The 15,755-nt window shown below is 35.8% G+C and overlaps 1 protein-coding gene across 2 annotated transcripts; it reads left to right on the forward strand.

Moving 5' to 3' along the window:
• Positions 1-761: 761 nt before the first annotated feature.
• LOC126866289 (uncharacterized) lies at positions 762-7,617 on the forward strand. 2 transcript variants are annotated; one of them, XM_050619676.1, is made up of 5 exons: positions 762-862; positions 2,591-2,677; positions 3,800-3,999; positions 4,660-4,803; positions 7,434-7,617. In XM_050619676.1, exons 1-5 carry the CDS (start codon positions 850-852, stop codon positions 7,518-7,520), a joined length of 531 nt encoding a protein of 176 aa, XP_050475633.1. In that variant the 5' UTR covers positions 762-849; the 3' UTR covers positions 7,521-7,617. The 2 variants fall into 2 exon arrangements, with proteins under 2 accessions (XP_050475633.1, XP_050475634.1); XM_050619677.1 differs by lacking the exon at positions 2,591-2,677.
• Positions 7,618-15,755: the final 8,138 nt, after the last annotated feature.

The raw sequence follows: 15,755 nt of genomic DNA on the forward strand, positions 1-15,755 counted from the left end.
TACATAGTAACTTTACAAGTAACTTTATAAGTAAAGTAAGTAGTAGAAAGTAAATAAAGAAGAACACTCTCCCCAAAGTATTGGAAACTTCTTACGTATGGGTTTCATCTAAGGATGGCCCACATAACTTTATCACCTGGAACATCTCGCTTATTTTTAGTAATATTAGAAAATGTTGCAGGTACAAATTGAATGGTTTTAAAAGGGACGCGATTCGACACACTTGAGTTTTCAGTACAGAACATGGGAGGACACGCTAATATTAATTAATAACGAATATAACGCAATATTTTAAAAAGCGAACCCAGTACCACCGATGTACTCACGTACTGCTACAAATTTTATTTTTTATAAAATAAAATAAAATTAACTGCAGCATAAAATATTTACACGAAGCAATTCAAAGTTAATACTTCAATCGTAGTAAACAAATTTTACCGATATAACATCACATTGGCAAATTTATATGAACGAAAAAACTCCACGTAATTATAGTAAAAGCTTCACGCATTTCTACTGAAAAATATATTAAAAGACCTCTTCAGTTTTTACTTTCTTTTCCTTTCTCAGACAAAATTTTTCTTAGTAATTTAAAAAAACCAAAAGACAAAATATCTATAAAAACATTTCCTTAAAATAATTCTTGGAAACATAATCGCTGATCGGTGTTTATATCATAAATACTGCTCGTATCTCATTTACGATAAGATAGTTCCGTTTAAAAGAGGATGAGATTGCGTTCACACCCATAACGTTAAACGTATTGCAAAGTGTCTCTTCGCAACCGTAAGCGTTCGCGCGATTCAAGAAAATTCTGTGTTTTACGGAAGTTTTGTTACCAAAGTCAAGATGCAAGGCCGTGGTAAGTAACTGTTTGAAATATAATTTTATTTTTTGTAATATATTTAGATCGATACCCATTTGTCGTGTATCTTACGAATACTATGCATTTCATGCGCACGATATAACAGGTGATAAAATGGCTATGATAAATACATCACACATAATCAAATAATTACTTTAATTTTGTGAATATGCAGTATGATTCGCAATTCATAACAAAAGTGCATCGGAGACTTCGTTTTCGAGCGTAGAATAAAATCATTTTGTCTAAAGTCACATTTGCCTATTTCCTCGCAAATTTTCAAATTCGATTTTCGTCTTATTTACAACCATAGAATCTCCGTGTTTCAATTTTTACCATGAATTACGGATCGCCTTGTATGTGAAGCCGTTTGTATCTTTCTAATCTCAGCATCTATATAATGTTAACAAATTCGTATCGACTTTCTGGTTAAACGATCGACTCGTCGCTTAACCGATTCGTCATCTATCTCTCGATTAAATTTATCGCTATATATGCCTTTTTTATCGTAATGATAAAGTTTTTAACCTTACAATTGGCACAAAAGTTTGTATTCTGACAAACGTAACTCATACCGAGAAAACGATTTATTTTATTCGATAAGTAGATTCTGCAAAATGCTTCGAAAAACGGATCTCGAATCAAGATTTAACAATCACCCTGTACGTCATTCCCTTTACACGCATACTTACAGTTTCTCGCAAAGATATTTGCACACTTAACATACATTAGAAAACTCCTACGTGTACACTGTTTATGCTATATGAAACACTTTGAACACTATATGAACACACTTTTTTGCCAAGATTATATTGGCAAAGTTTGAACCCAATCTGAAAACATATACGAGTGATTCTACAGAAGTGGGAATTTTTTGCAGTATTCACTTTTTAACACCCTAAACCCTTTGCGGTCTTATGTCCAGTGTGGCTGGACTTTTTCTCCTGGTAAGTCCAATGTCCAGTCCGATATATATATGTAAATGCGATTTAAACTATATTACGTTTAGTCTCATTTTAATTAAAAACATCTTACAAAGTCAGTCACGTCAGTGGAAGTTTAATTTTAAAGAAATCAGAAATGAAAAAGTTTCATCGTTATCTCATGGAAACGTCAGGATATATCGTTTTATGTACGATCGAATGCAGTTGCACATCTCAGTCATCGAGCGTCACGTATCATTCGAGATATCTCTTTTTTATCCCGACTGATAAGCCCGAGCAATTTCTGAAACGCCTATCTTCCTCGATCCTCCTCGCTATGTTAATACAAACCTAAGGACGTTGGTTTCAGTTAGAAATTGATGTCGTTTGTCGGACCTGCCGGTTTAAATAGCTATGCAGTTACAGAGCAACGCTTCTGACTGCAAACGGCTGAAAACGTTAAATTTTATCGTATTTGTATGACAGAGAAAGATAGTAACTTGATAGGAAAATTACGAATTAATCCAGAGATTATCTCTTGCACATGAAATTCTCGGTCCTCTGCTACGTCACAGTTGCAAACTTTACTCTGCAACCCATGATCGGTGAATGAATTTGAAGTTATGTACTAATTTTTCTTCCTTTTTTTGTATATATTTTATAGTGGTTATATTTATTATTCATATCGTTTACTTTTACTTCGATCGACTTCGTTTTATTGATAAATAAGATTTGCAATATTTGTCGCCACTTTTACACCTCCATGAAGTAATTTCTGAAAGAATGATATTTACTTTAACAGGTTTTAACAGGCATTTTGGGAAATCTAAATTTACGCATCCTTGTAGAACAGTCACACATTCCATTCCACCAACTTTTCAACCTCACGGTTCGTATTATATTCCAGGTTTATTATTTTTACTAAGCTTTATTTGTCGTAACGTAAATGTAACAGTGGCATTTAGCTTTCTTTTTAATATCAGAATTGAATAGTGATAATCCTTGAGAAGACTAATTATCTCCCAACTAATGCTTCGTGATAAAAAGCGAGAGAAAATATCTGCTTCTTCAAGTAAAAGGTTTCAAACGTGTTTGTTTCAAATATGTTACATGAGACTTTTATTGGACTATCAGCTTCCCGGATACCTTCTCGGTCCTTGTAAAGAGTTTCTAAAAATGTACAGATGAAATCACAGACAGCTATTTATTTGTCTGACCACAAATTCTAGCAATATTAGCGTGTCCTGTGTCATACCTGAAGCTTGTCATATGTCATTCGTAAATTAAATGAAAAAGTGTGCGGGCAACATCGCTGCGAAATAATTTCCACTTCTGCAGAATCACGCATATACAAGTTACAAGACATTAGGTTATCTCAAAAGATTTTTTCCATTTTGATCTATCGTTACAAAATGGATCATACATGATTCGATAAAATAATATAAAACAAGAAATGCCGCGCATCTCTTATTTCCTCATAAAATGAAAGAAGCTTCTGGGACAACCTGGTATTCACTGTAATCTCATACATACTTAAAGAAAACTAGTATACAGTGCGAATAGTCACCTCCAGAATATAATGAGCGTAAGAGACGATCCCACTTAACGCTGTAAATCCAGAAGAAACATACACGAAATAAACCTTGCTACGACCTTGGCTAAAAGGAACAGACACGAAGAAGCAGACTCGGCACTGGTCACTATAACATTACACATTCGAACCCTATCGAAAAGAGAATCCTGAACCCTGTGAATATCGCAGCACCAACAACACCATCGAACATCTACTTTACTACTGCGCTGAATTAACGAATCAATAACCATTGATTACTGGAATTTGTACTCTGGAATTGGCAATAGATAAATTCAACGTGATTCACAAGACTGATCTAACCAACAAAGTTCGCGACCTGTGAGATATTCGATCGAGAATGTCGTTGCTAACAACCTGATTTCTATCTATAGAGATAGTTTCCATGTTCAGGTTCACTGATACCGACTACTTCTGCAGGATATAAATGGGTTAGATTCACGGGTGCTCGCTACTTCGTACCGGGAATGATCTGTGTCGGCAAGGACTTGGATGGCTTGAATCTTGTTGTTGGACGTGCCTTGCATCATGGTGATATGCTTCCTGCGAAGGTGAAGCCAGAACATGGCGTTGCCTATGTCTGTCACAACGGCAGTGAACACATGAAGCATGATTTTGAGGTAAAACGATATTTAAACGATATTATTTCTATTTTGAACGACGGACTTCTATCCGCTTGCATATCCGTTTACTAATTGAGTTTGAATAGAATATTCATGCCTAATATTAAATACTTATTAAACGCTTACTTGCATGGAACATCGCTCAAGTATGACACACCGATGTTGGTTAAACTTTACAGATAGGTACATAATACGTGACTTATTTGCAAATAAGCAGAGTGCAGATAATATGCAAAAATGTATAAAATATTTAAAGGAGAGCATTTATCATGATATTTAGTAGATGAAACGGAGAAACGTATAAAATAGCAGAAACATCCGCGGTATATTCATCGCCATTCGGTATCGATTGGTGACATTCGTTTCGCTCTTCGAATATACTTGCTTGCATAAATAAGCAGCCACTTACTTGCAAGTGGTGCTACGTTAGGTGCCCCTTATTTACTACGTGATACGCTGGATCACATTTATCGAAATCAATTTCTGCCGATTCGATTATGCTAGCGTCTCGTTTAAGGCCATTTGTCTGAGTGTGAAGAATTCAGAATTAAAGATTAGAAGGGTGACGATCGTGCCCCTTTATCGATCCCTCTAAACAGCGTACTTCTAAACGATGAAACTACGCAGATGGTTGTAAGATACTTATTCTCGTAATAGATTTTGATGCCCGCCGAATTCCACTGGGTCCACGCGAGTAACGGTCACGTTCCACCACACGCGGTCGAATCTGGAAATACGGTGGAAGGAGAAATGCTTTACGTAGGCCGTGCTTTTCAAAATGGTATACCATGCGTGGGAAAAGTAAGTTCACTTTTTCATATACATTTTAATGCAGCTTGTGGAAACATCGACCAAACAATTACAAGGTTCTAGCCGTCACTCGTTATTCCCTAACAATTAATTATTAACTAATGAAGTTGAAAATATTCACGTATGTTGACGTACAGGCAGCAAAGCATCGATACGAGGTTAGGCATATAAAAGTTTTCGGCCAGTGTGAGCCGGCTGGCAACAGTTTCACCGATGCCAGGGGAACCCCAACGCACGGAAAAGCACACGCGATAATAATTTCCAACCACAAGTGGTCGCGTGCACCGTTCGTCGCGTCGCATCGCGTCGCGTCGTGTCGACGCCATCGATGAAGAAGCTGGCAAGGCTTTTATATTTCTGACCCCATACCGATACTTCGTTTCAAAAAGTATGGTACAATTGAGACGAATAAAACAGGAACAACTTAGCGCGGAGCTGTCCACACGGATTTATCATCATCCACAATGCCCATTTCAAACCTGACAAAGTTCTCAAAGAAATAACAATTATCGAGTCTGCTCATCCAGTGGTGGACAATTTCGTTCACATGACAGCGGACCATTTGTGTGCTCTTTGACTATTTCGTTGGACTTTGCCAGTCAGGTGTAATCCTGATTGTCCGAGCGAAACGGACTTTGTATACCTTACGGACTGCACTTGTAATATATATGTTAACATATTTTCAACTTTATTTGTCAATAAGTTTTGGAGGAACAACGAGCGATGGGTAAAAAAGTCGAGATAGAAAATCTAAATCAAATATAAATATTTCCGGTTGGACGCGATAAGAAATCGTAAACTCTCGTAGAAAATTCTTTTTTTCTGATTATACGTTAAAACAGAGATTAGTTGGAACACGATAAAGATTTCGGCAGAAGCATTGGAATTTAGTCGCATTTGACTCCAAGCGATTCGAAGATTCCGTCTTTCGTAATTTGTCAAAAACTAAGACACGAAACATACTTTCCTCAAATATTTTACATCTGAAACTTTCACGATAATTAATAGATAACATACCTGTGGTTCTTCGGGTTTCGATCGTGCATGTAACAATAGTTGAATTTATTCGAATACTTTGCACTAGTAGTAAGTTTTACTATCTTCTTACGTAATGAATCACGATGAACTCCAACTAATAACACCGTATCAACTATATGTATGGTAGGTGAGTAACAAGTTCGTTCGTGTTTATCTTAGAAGAGTATGTGCGTCGAGTACTAGATACTATTTCTCTAATTAACTTATTTATCTCATTTCTCTACAAATGTATATAAAAATTATATACATTTTATATTTTATATTTTACATTTTACATTCATTATATACTAACGTATATAAAAATGAAATGTTTTATGTTTGTCCTTCGATCACGCCTCAACTACCGAACCGATTCACTTCAAAATTGGCGTGATATAATTGAGATGCAGGATTAGAACATACGCCATTTATTTTTCCTTAAGTCACATTAATATCTATTCCCTCCGTCTTATCTATCTTATCTCTATCCCCGCTTCTGCACTAACTCAAAAGCGCATGCGACACTTGGCCATGGGCACATAAATAGTGGAACCATAGCAAGGATATATGTAATAGGTTCCAGGTTCCACGCAGGCGAACATGGCTGATCGATGACTTTTAGTTTAATATACAATGAAGTCTTGGTTATTCGAGTCCCGTTTAACCAAAGTTCCGTATTATCCGAGGTGCTTCGAACTTTGTCGTAACTTCATTTTTTCAAAGGTTTAACGCAGAGTACGAGAGCGGAAATAGTCAGGTATTGTTAAAACGACTAATCAAACTTACACTTGATTAAATAATTAATCAAACTTAAATACACGTACAATATTACATTATCAGAATGTTTTTTTCACAATTTTAATGCACGACTTATCCACAGTCATGGACTTTAACGCATTATTCGAATTTTCGACGGTCCGAGGTAGATTCGATCCACGTCAAGTCGGATAATCGACACTCAGCGGTATTTTGACTTACTGTCACGTTTAGTGGCACTGTTTATTTGTGTTAATTATTTTATTATTTCAATATACAGGGCTGATGATTTGGCATCTTAAATAATATCTATATAAATGAGTAAATAATTATATTCCCCAAGCAACGTCTTACGCTAGAGCTAATGTTTTATAAAACAACTTAGATGTTTGCATCTTTTCTTTCCCATAAAGGTATATTACTGGATAAAATTGAACGAACTTATTACCCAGTATTTTATTACTTTTTTAACTCGTTGCACAGGTATTCTTGCAGTATTTCATTGATTTCAGTTGTCAAAGCTATAGATCGAGTGAATAAAGATCTTGAAGTAATCACTCGATAATAATACTAAGCCGATCGACACTGCGAGTGCACACATACTCAACAAATTTTCTAACTTTGTTTTATCGAGCAATCGGGCATCCTCGAACAAAATAAAATGTATTCTTTCTTCCTGATTTGTTATTGCTTGTATAATCGGATTATATAATCCGTCCTGAGATAGTTTCCATATATCGCACAAGATTTTCTACAATTTCACATTTTCTTCTTCCAAGTTTTACGTATTTCTTTGCTTTTCGCTGCAACTTACTTGTGTCTCTGTTACATTAGATTTTTCTTTCCAGGTACATAGAACCCACGGAGTATTGTACGTACCTTATGAAGGCAGGGAAATCCCATTTAGAGATTACGAAGTGCTGGTACTATCTTAATCTGTCTGTATGTAAGAAACGTTAAATTTCTTGAACGGTAAAAGTACTTAAATCTGCGTTCAACTGTAGATAAATATAACTTTATTATTAAAGTATATGAAGATACAGCTCTTTACTTATATAATGCGCTACGCGATTTCGCTAAAAATTTCATTATTTACATATTTGCTATATACCTTATGATTATAAGAAAAAGCTCATTACAAACCGACTATGACAAATTCAAAAATAATTAGTAAGTGCTTATTAATGTATTAATGTACTGATAGTAGCTATAAGTACGCTATAAGTAAGCCATAAGTATAAACACTGCAAAAATAACGTAGAAATTATATAGTTTATGTGGAATGTATAAATACATATTAATTTACGACAAAGTGACTTAATAAATGAAATTACGAGTAACCCAGGAAATTACACGTTTGTAGTAACGATAAAAATACAAACATCTGTGATTAAGGATATTCTCGACACATATTCGCGCAACCTCGAAAAATTTAGAGGAATTCTTAATGAACTGGATTACTTTTCAAGTTTGTAGAATTGTTAAAGAATTTGATATTTATTATCTCCTATTGTCTTATCTAATTATTTTCAACATTCATTAAAATACAATTTGTTGAACACAAATAATTTATTTTCCCCTCCGATATTATAATTATAAATAAAATATCGTTATAAATGAAAAGTTGAGAACTCTACAGTGCACAAGAGACAACTGACCGATATACATAAAATATCATCTGCACAAATTAATTTAGTTTAATAATTTTTATATACTTATTTACGTTTTATATACATATAATATTATACATATAATACATATAATATTTTATATACATGTTTACGTTTATTACGTTTTAACATATCTTATATCTTCAAAGTTTAATATTTAAGCTACTTGTTCGAATAAAATTAATGACTTACAACTTAAAAAGTATTTTTACAACTTCAATCGGTATACGATCCTTGTTAAAATCGAATTGTTAAATTAAATTCATTATAAATCAACAGATACGTGTAGAACAGATTTCTCTTCTGGTTATAAATAATTATATTTAATCTAAGAGAAATTGAATAAAAGTATTGCGTGTTGTTTTAACAGGAACGTGGGAAAATTCACGTGGAAAGAGAAGCAGATGTTATAAAACATAAACTTTAGTAATGCTTTCTCAAAAAAGATTTTAACGGATGCATTAACGTATTATCTACCCTTCGGCAGCTCGATTAATATACCGAGGAAAGTAATTTATCGGCAGTTCGTTAACGCAATGAGAAAAAGGGAGCCTGGGTCCTGTTGCCGCCCTATTCAACAGATGACTAGGTAGTGTGCTCTCCCTCTTTTCATTATTCAACCCCTAACTGCAGCACATTTTAACGTAGTTGTTCTAAATCGTTAGCGGTTGTGTCAAATTTTATTTCCCGCGTTAATCAATTTTTCAAAGTCCATTAAAGACCTTTCTCTAACGTAGCGCTCTAATGGAACCTTACTGCTAATCGATCCAACTGATTTATTTAGGATCACTTGAAGCACACTATTTAATTAAATATAATTTTAAGAAACCATTCCTATTAGAATTACCGTTGATTGGATCTTCATTGCCCATATTTTATTCTAACAAGTACAGACATATTACGTATATTTTGAAATTACATTAGCGTTGTAATTATACCCAACTGTCGCATAAATTCTCGACGATTTTGAAAATGTGTACAGAAGTTGCAAGATATTTGGTACAACTATGTATTTTGCAGAAATTGTGAAAGTATTCAAACAGACGATCATTCACGACATTAATTAGTGCTGGTTAATTAGTAGTATATAGTAGGACCACTTTTAACGATTGTTATATGCTTCAGGTAACTGTTCATACTGTATATTAATTTTTGTTTAATTTACCTTGTAATAAATACTTGCAAATTCTATACATACTTGTATTTCCAAATTGAGTTCAAATTTTGTCACTACGACCACGACAGTCGCGTATAAAATCTACCTTTATATTAAATAATATCACGTGTGTTATATAAATTATTCTTAGCGTGTATTTTTGAACGTTCGTGACTTTGAATATGCGTCCTGGCTCCAATAAGGCACACAGTGAACGTGATAAACGGCAAAGAACGTGCGAAATAATTAATAGGAACAGAGTGAACAACGCCGATTATTACGTGGCAAAGAAAATTGTAAAGTATAGTAGCAAAAAACGACAAAGAGAAAAAAATTGCTAGTAAATTATCATTAGGTACTTATTAAATAAATAAAACGTATGTCGCGTTATTAAAAATACGTGAATATTATACAATCTATACGTTTAGTAAAACAGTGGAAGAATTGTGCTTGTACATCGAATAAAAAGAAACAAAGCAGTCATCCGGAAACAGCTCATACGCTGTGGAATCCAAAAAACTAATTTTTAGGATCTTTGTCTGTCCGTTTGCGCTCGCATCGCGTAAAAGCTAGCGAATGGATTCTGACGCGTTTTTCTCTGCTGTACAGCTTAATTAATATCCAGGAAAGAAAATGGATTACGCTTCGTAGAAGCTGTGAAATGGCCTGACATCTGAATTCTATGGACTCCCATGTTTGGTAGAGGCGAAGCAACCATAGTTTACGTCGTGTTTATTTCGAAATCCAACATTTGTATAATCCAATATTTTCTGCTACGACTCTTAGTACATGAAAAATACGTAGATATTTAATTCCTAAGAAATCATCTGCTTAAAAATTGTTGCGTGTATCAGTAGTGCATGCGAGCGAAGTTGCGGGCGAAAGCTGGTTGTTCGACGAAAAAGCTTCCGCGGGAGAAGTTGAAACGAAAGAGTCGGGCGCTAGGGATGTATGGCGAAAACGAAAGGGAGCGCTACGCATAGACAACACATCTGTGCGGTTGAAAGCAACCAGTGGTCGTTTTCTCAGTACACACCCGTTATGTGGTGGGCACGTGGCCGTTGCGGCATTATATTCCCATGGCTGGCACGTGGCCGTACGTCGGTACCCCAAATCCCCCTTCATAAGCAAGAACCCCACCACCTCTTATTGCTGGGGAGCCGGTGCCCTCGAGGGTTGGTCGCGCTATTTAATATTTTGATCGGAGAGAGGCGTCTGCGTTTCGTTCGAGTAGCAAGCACTAGGGGTTGTCCACGTGCTCGCGATCGTTCCCTTTTGATTAATTTCGGTACGGATCGACTGGCACGAACGTGGATGATGCTCGACAAAGGAAAGCTCCGAGGAAAGCTTCGTTCAGGGGGAGAAAAGCTAGGACGAGAAAGAGAGAAGGGAAATAGGAACAGCTGGCATCGAGACGAGAATCAGACGACGAGTACAATGCGACTTCGATACAGGGGCTAAATCAACCTTTGTCCCTCCTCTGGCCGTCCAAACGCGTTCCAATCGACACACGATGTGCACGCGTACACGCGTTCTCTTTGCGATCATCCTCCTATATTGTATAATCGCGTACCACTTGCGTGTGAGGGGAAGAATATCGGTGACGACACCTCGTTCTCGATGAAACGTACATACCCTAGCCAGACTGATTCTCATTACGTGCACATAAAGAAGGCGACCTAGATGTCCTATCAAGGCTATTATCTTACATCTGAATTCGGTTTCCATGATTCACCTCTTATCGTAAATAAGCATTTCTGTTAATTGGGATACATATAGCCTGGTGATCGGTGAAAAGTAAATTTAATTTATTATAATTCCTTTACGGTTTCGATCGTATCTATAAACTCTAAATCAAATTTTTAGTTGCGACCTTAAATAAACAAGTAAGAAGACGGAGTAACATAATCTAACTGAAACTTGCGTATTCCGTTTGTGTATTTGCAGCATCAAAAAGTTATCCGTTTAACGAATTTTTACTGAATTTTTCGTTTGCTCTTACCTTGACGTTGAAAGCGATCGTACGAATGGACTGCGGATGTTTATGCATCTGTAGAAAATTAAAAGCTGCAAATGAAATACAAATATCCGAAGCAGGTATAGTACTCGTTATAATATTTGACGAGTGAAACGTATCGCCCTTAAGCTTTCCGCTTCTCTCGCTGTTCATGAAAGTGTAAATTTGCATAAGTATCCGCAATCTGCGTATACCTTTATTGAAATTCGTTTTAATCATTTATATACATACATTTACGCTATATACATAATTATAATTCAAGATTTACGAGCATTAAAATTGAACGCTGATTTCGATATATTACACGGTTGTGTACGACTCGAACTTCAACTAACGTTCGACTGATTCATTTATTTTGAGAATTTCTAGAAACCTAGCCGAAACGAGTATACGCGTATGACAGGAAAAGCAGAACCTGAACCAGAACTCGAATCGTGATTCGGGAACGGCAAAAGGGAACAGCTGCTCTCTCGTCGATCGACGAGAGTTCTGCAGCTGTTGTCACTAGTGTTGTTGCTACTGCTGCTGATACTCGTGAATCCCGTTAATAAAGAATTGTTTTATCAGCTGTGCGTCCGTAGATATACCATTACTGATGCTTAATAGCATTACTAAATCACACCTTTCGCTACCTCTGTTGATCATTTTTCACCATGAATAAGTATATTAAATTTCACGTTACTTTCGTCATTTTGGTTTCCAGTACAGAAAGGGAGAAAGCTACAACTTTCGCGTACAATTTATGGCCTACGATAGTCGCTGAAACGTCGAAATAAAACTACTGTAACGTGTTTCGTGCAATCCGAATGATAAACTAAAAAAGAATATACGGACGAGACTTAAAAAATTACTTAACTTTAAAAATAGCAGTAGTAATGTCACAATATCTGATCTTACAAACGATAATAGCTATCTGATGACAATTAGCGAAATAATATTTTACGATACAAAAGTATTTCGTTTCGCCTCGTGTTAGGCGCATGGCGTAAATCTTTGGAATCTTCGATTTCTCAAAAATGCACGAACCTAACCCCAATCTACTTATTTCTTTGGACGTAATGGGACGACTCATTTCCGCTTTCCGGTGATCTTTTCAAGGATGAGGTCACCATTAAGGTGGTGACGCGAGTGCTGCTACCGACAGGTTCCTTTCCGTAGGGTTTTCCCGTGAGTAAAAGCTACGTATGGGGGCTTTCTTTCCGCTGGATCATGGGGGTTGGGGTGGTCCTCGCGACACGAGTAGCAAGTATGTATATACGTTCCACGGCCTTTAGCCCCTCTTTTTCCCCTTCTTTTTTCTTCCTCCGGTGTCTGCTCTCTTTCTCAGCTGCAGCTGCTCGACACACAGGCCCCACGCCATCTGCCATTACAGGCTACACATGCACGCGCGTCTCCAACAAGACCCCAAGATCCGTAATGGCTTTTCGACAATACTGGGTGTTCCAAATTTTCGATATAACTGTGTTAACGCGATCTCTGACGATCTGATTGTCGTTTTCCGCACGACACTGTGCTAGCGAATAATTTCTATACGATTTTCATCCTGTTTTTATATTTTGAAACTATACGTATCGATCATTCGCTGCAACATAGCTAGAAATTTGTTGCTTTTGAGTCGCTTGTACGGAAAAATTGGTTATCGTTGATACCATTTTAGCAGTCGTGTCGTGTAAACGAGCTCCTAAATTATTACACGAGCAGGCTTAATTTGCTATTACGTTTCTATGATTGCTCCTATTGGTTTGGCTCATCGGTAACATATCTCGGTTGCGTCATTGCAACAACAGCGTCAGGTTTATCAAAATTTTAAATATCGCATCTTGCGTTATTAGGATATCGTTGTGCTGATATTTTTCCAACGATAATTACATAATGTTAAATAAATCTTGCATTAAGAGTGTCACAGAATGGAGGATACTCGTGAATTTATCGAGTTAAAGAAGAACATTGTAATGTTCTTTTCCTTGGGTTACCTCGATACATTTTTATACCAATTTGGCACTTTAACGCGGCGCTTTTACAAAATCATAACGATTCGAACGATACAAACTCGTTTTCCTTAAAATCGTGATTTTTGAGGTATGTCATTGTGGCGTCAACAGTCGACATGTATATTTAATATGAATTATTATGCAATACTTTTTCATAATCGCAGAATTTTTGTTCACGTTGTACATTCAAGTCTAATCTAAAAGTATGCACCGACTCGAGTGCGGAACGCAGTGAACGTGTTAAGCGATTAATCCCAAGTTGCTTTATTATTAAATTCCAAATTTTTATGCATTTGCGAAGGTGCCAAAATGCACAATGCACGTAATAAGCGAAAATATGTAAAATATCCAGAATATTATACTTTTGTATAAAATATCCAAAGTATAATACTTTCTATCTAAAAGAACGTTCTACCTAGATTCTATTTTTTTAATCATCTCGATAAAAATACGAATCTGCATAAATATGCACGGTCTATTTATTATTACGTTCCTTCGATAAAGCATTGCGATACTATAGACAACGCGAACAGATTTTTCTGAATTTTCATCGTCTAATTTCCAATTAACAGGTTCGCGAATTTTCCTCCTACGTAAAATTGCTCGAATATTAAAAATGGATATAAAGTGAAGTATAAGACTATCGTATTGTCGTAGTGTTATAATACTACGGTGATGGGTTTACGTATCTTTTACCGGATTTGTTACGCTTCGAAAACTATGTAAATTGTTACGGGATTTACATGAGATGCTTTTGTATTTGTCGCGATGCTTTTAACGATCCCCTATTTTGTTCATCGTTGATATTCGTAAAAAAATCGTGGCTAAGGATAACGAATCAAAACGATCTGCTTACGTTGCCGTACATATTCTATTCGCCATATATTATTCACGCAAACAAAATGCATGAAAGCACGTTAGTGGCTTCCATTTTTTCATCTCTCAGCTTCCACACCCTTAACGCTGCATAGCAGGAATGATATTTCAATTTATACACTTTCTACCTGTATCAAATATTTGCGTTTAAAAACGTGGCTGTACAGAAAAATTATGCACTTATTTAAAGTTCACGAAAGGATATTTGTTTGAATTGGAAACGGCGCTGTTTGTTTCTTTTTTGCCCAATAAAACGATAATTTCATTTCTCCATCGTGAATGAGATTGACAAATCAGTCAAAAATATTAATAGACATATGTAGATCTTGTTATTTGTATAAAAGTATGTCTTAGAATTGTAATTGCGATATTTATTATGCATCGACATATACAATGAAGTATATGGACACCATTACGGTTCAGAAATGATTTTCATCGTCGAAACGGAGGATGCTCTATGGAACGAAAGCTCGATAAATAAATAGAATAAATGCAGAAGGAATATACGGAAGCATGATAAAATTCGTATCGATGAAAGCATAATCAATTTCTAATTCAATAATCATACTGAAATTGCTTAATTGTATACAGTATAAAAGTACTTACATTTTCCGCAAAATATCACAATTTTTATAAGCAGAAACGTCGTAATTAAATACAAATTTATAATTTTATATTAATTGTAACATTTACTTCTACTTTATCTCTGTGTCAAATATTTATCTATGCGAATTAATATCGACAAAAGACATTCAAGAATTAACAAGACTCGAGACATATATAGCTAAAGTGTAACACAATTTATTCGTTTACGCCTTCGTTAAATAAAGAGACGTAAAAACATATAAAATACAACGTTACGGAAATTACATATACCTGATACACGAAGCCATAAGAAAATAAGCTTAACGTTATATCGATATCTTAATACCTAAATATTTTTAGCAAACATCAATAATGTCCAGCTACTTTCTTACTACTTTACTTTCTACCGATCTAACCTTCACAGGAAAAGAACAGATACAAATAATCAAACGCAGGATAAGTCACTGCTACACATTCGCATCTCATCAAAAGTAAAGTCCTGGATCTCGTGACCATCGCGACATCAACTCCATCGAACGTCCACTTTACTACTGCGCTAAATTCAAAGATGCAAGATGAAACTTAAAAATGCCCAAAGGCATGCAATCGCTTCTAACTAATAGAACACGGCATAAAGAGACTCCAAGTTTCCCAAAGGAAATAAATCTTCCGCACTGCCTATAGAAGTACACGAAACTGTTCCAATTTGCTGCGTAACTAACAGCCAACAAATTATCGATTAATTAACCCTTAACGCTCCGAGTCCGCCTCTCTAGCACCACCGATGTGCTGTGCTCCACTCCAAATGTATTTTTCGGTCGTTATCGGTAACTGTTTACAAATAAAAAATAATACTCCTCGGTCAGTTACAAGCG

The sequence above is a fragment of the Bombus huntii genome, chromosome 6 (assembly GCF_024542735.1).
Source record: "Bombus huntii isolate Logan2020A chromosome 6, iyBomHunt1.1, whole genome shotgun sequence".
Lineage (NCBI taxonomy): Eukaryota > Metazoa > Arthropoda > Insecta > Hymenoptera > Apidae > Bombus > Bombus huntii.

What these genes read in the sequence shown, in the direction of transcription:
- LOC126866289 (XM_050619676.1), top strand. An exon ending in ACATGAAGCATGATTTTGAG is followed by an intron (nt 4,000 to 4,659) that starts GTAAAACGATAT and finishes TTCTCGTAATAG; the next exon opens with ATTTTGATGCCCGCCGAATT. An exon ending in GTATACCATGCGTGGGAAAA is followed by an intron (nt 4,804 to 7,433) that starts GTAAGTTCACTT and finishes TTTTCTTTCCAG; the next exon opens with GTACATAGAACCCACGGAGT.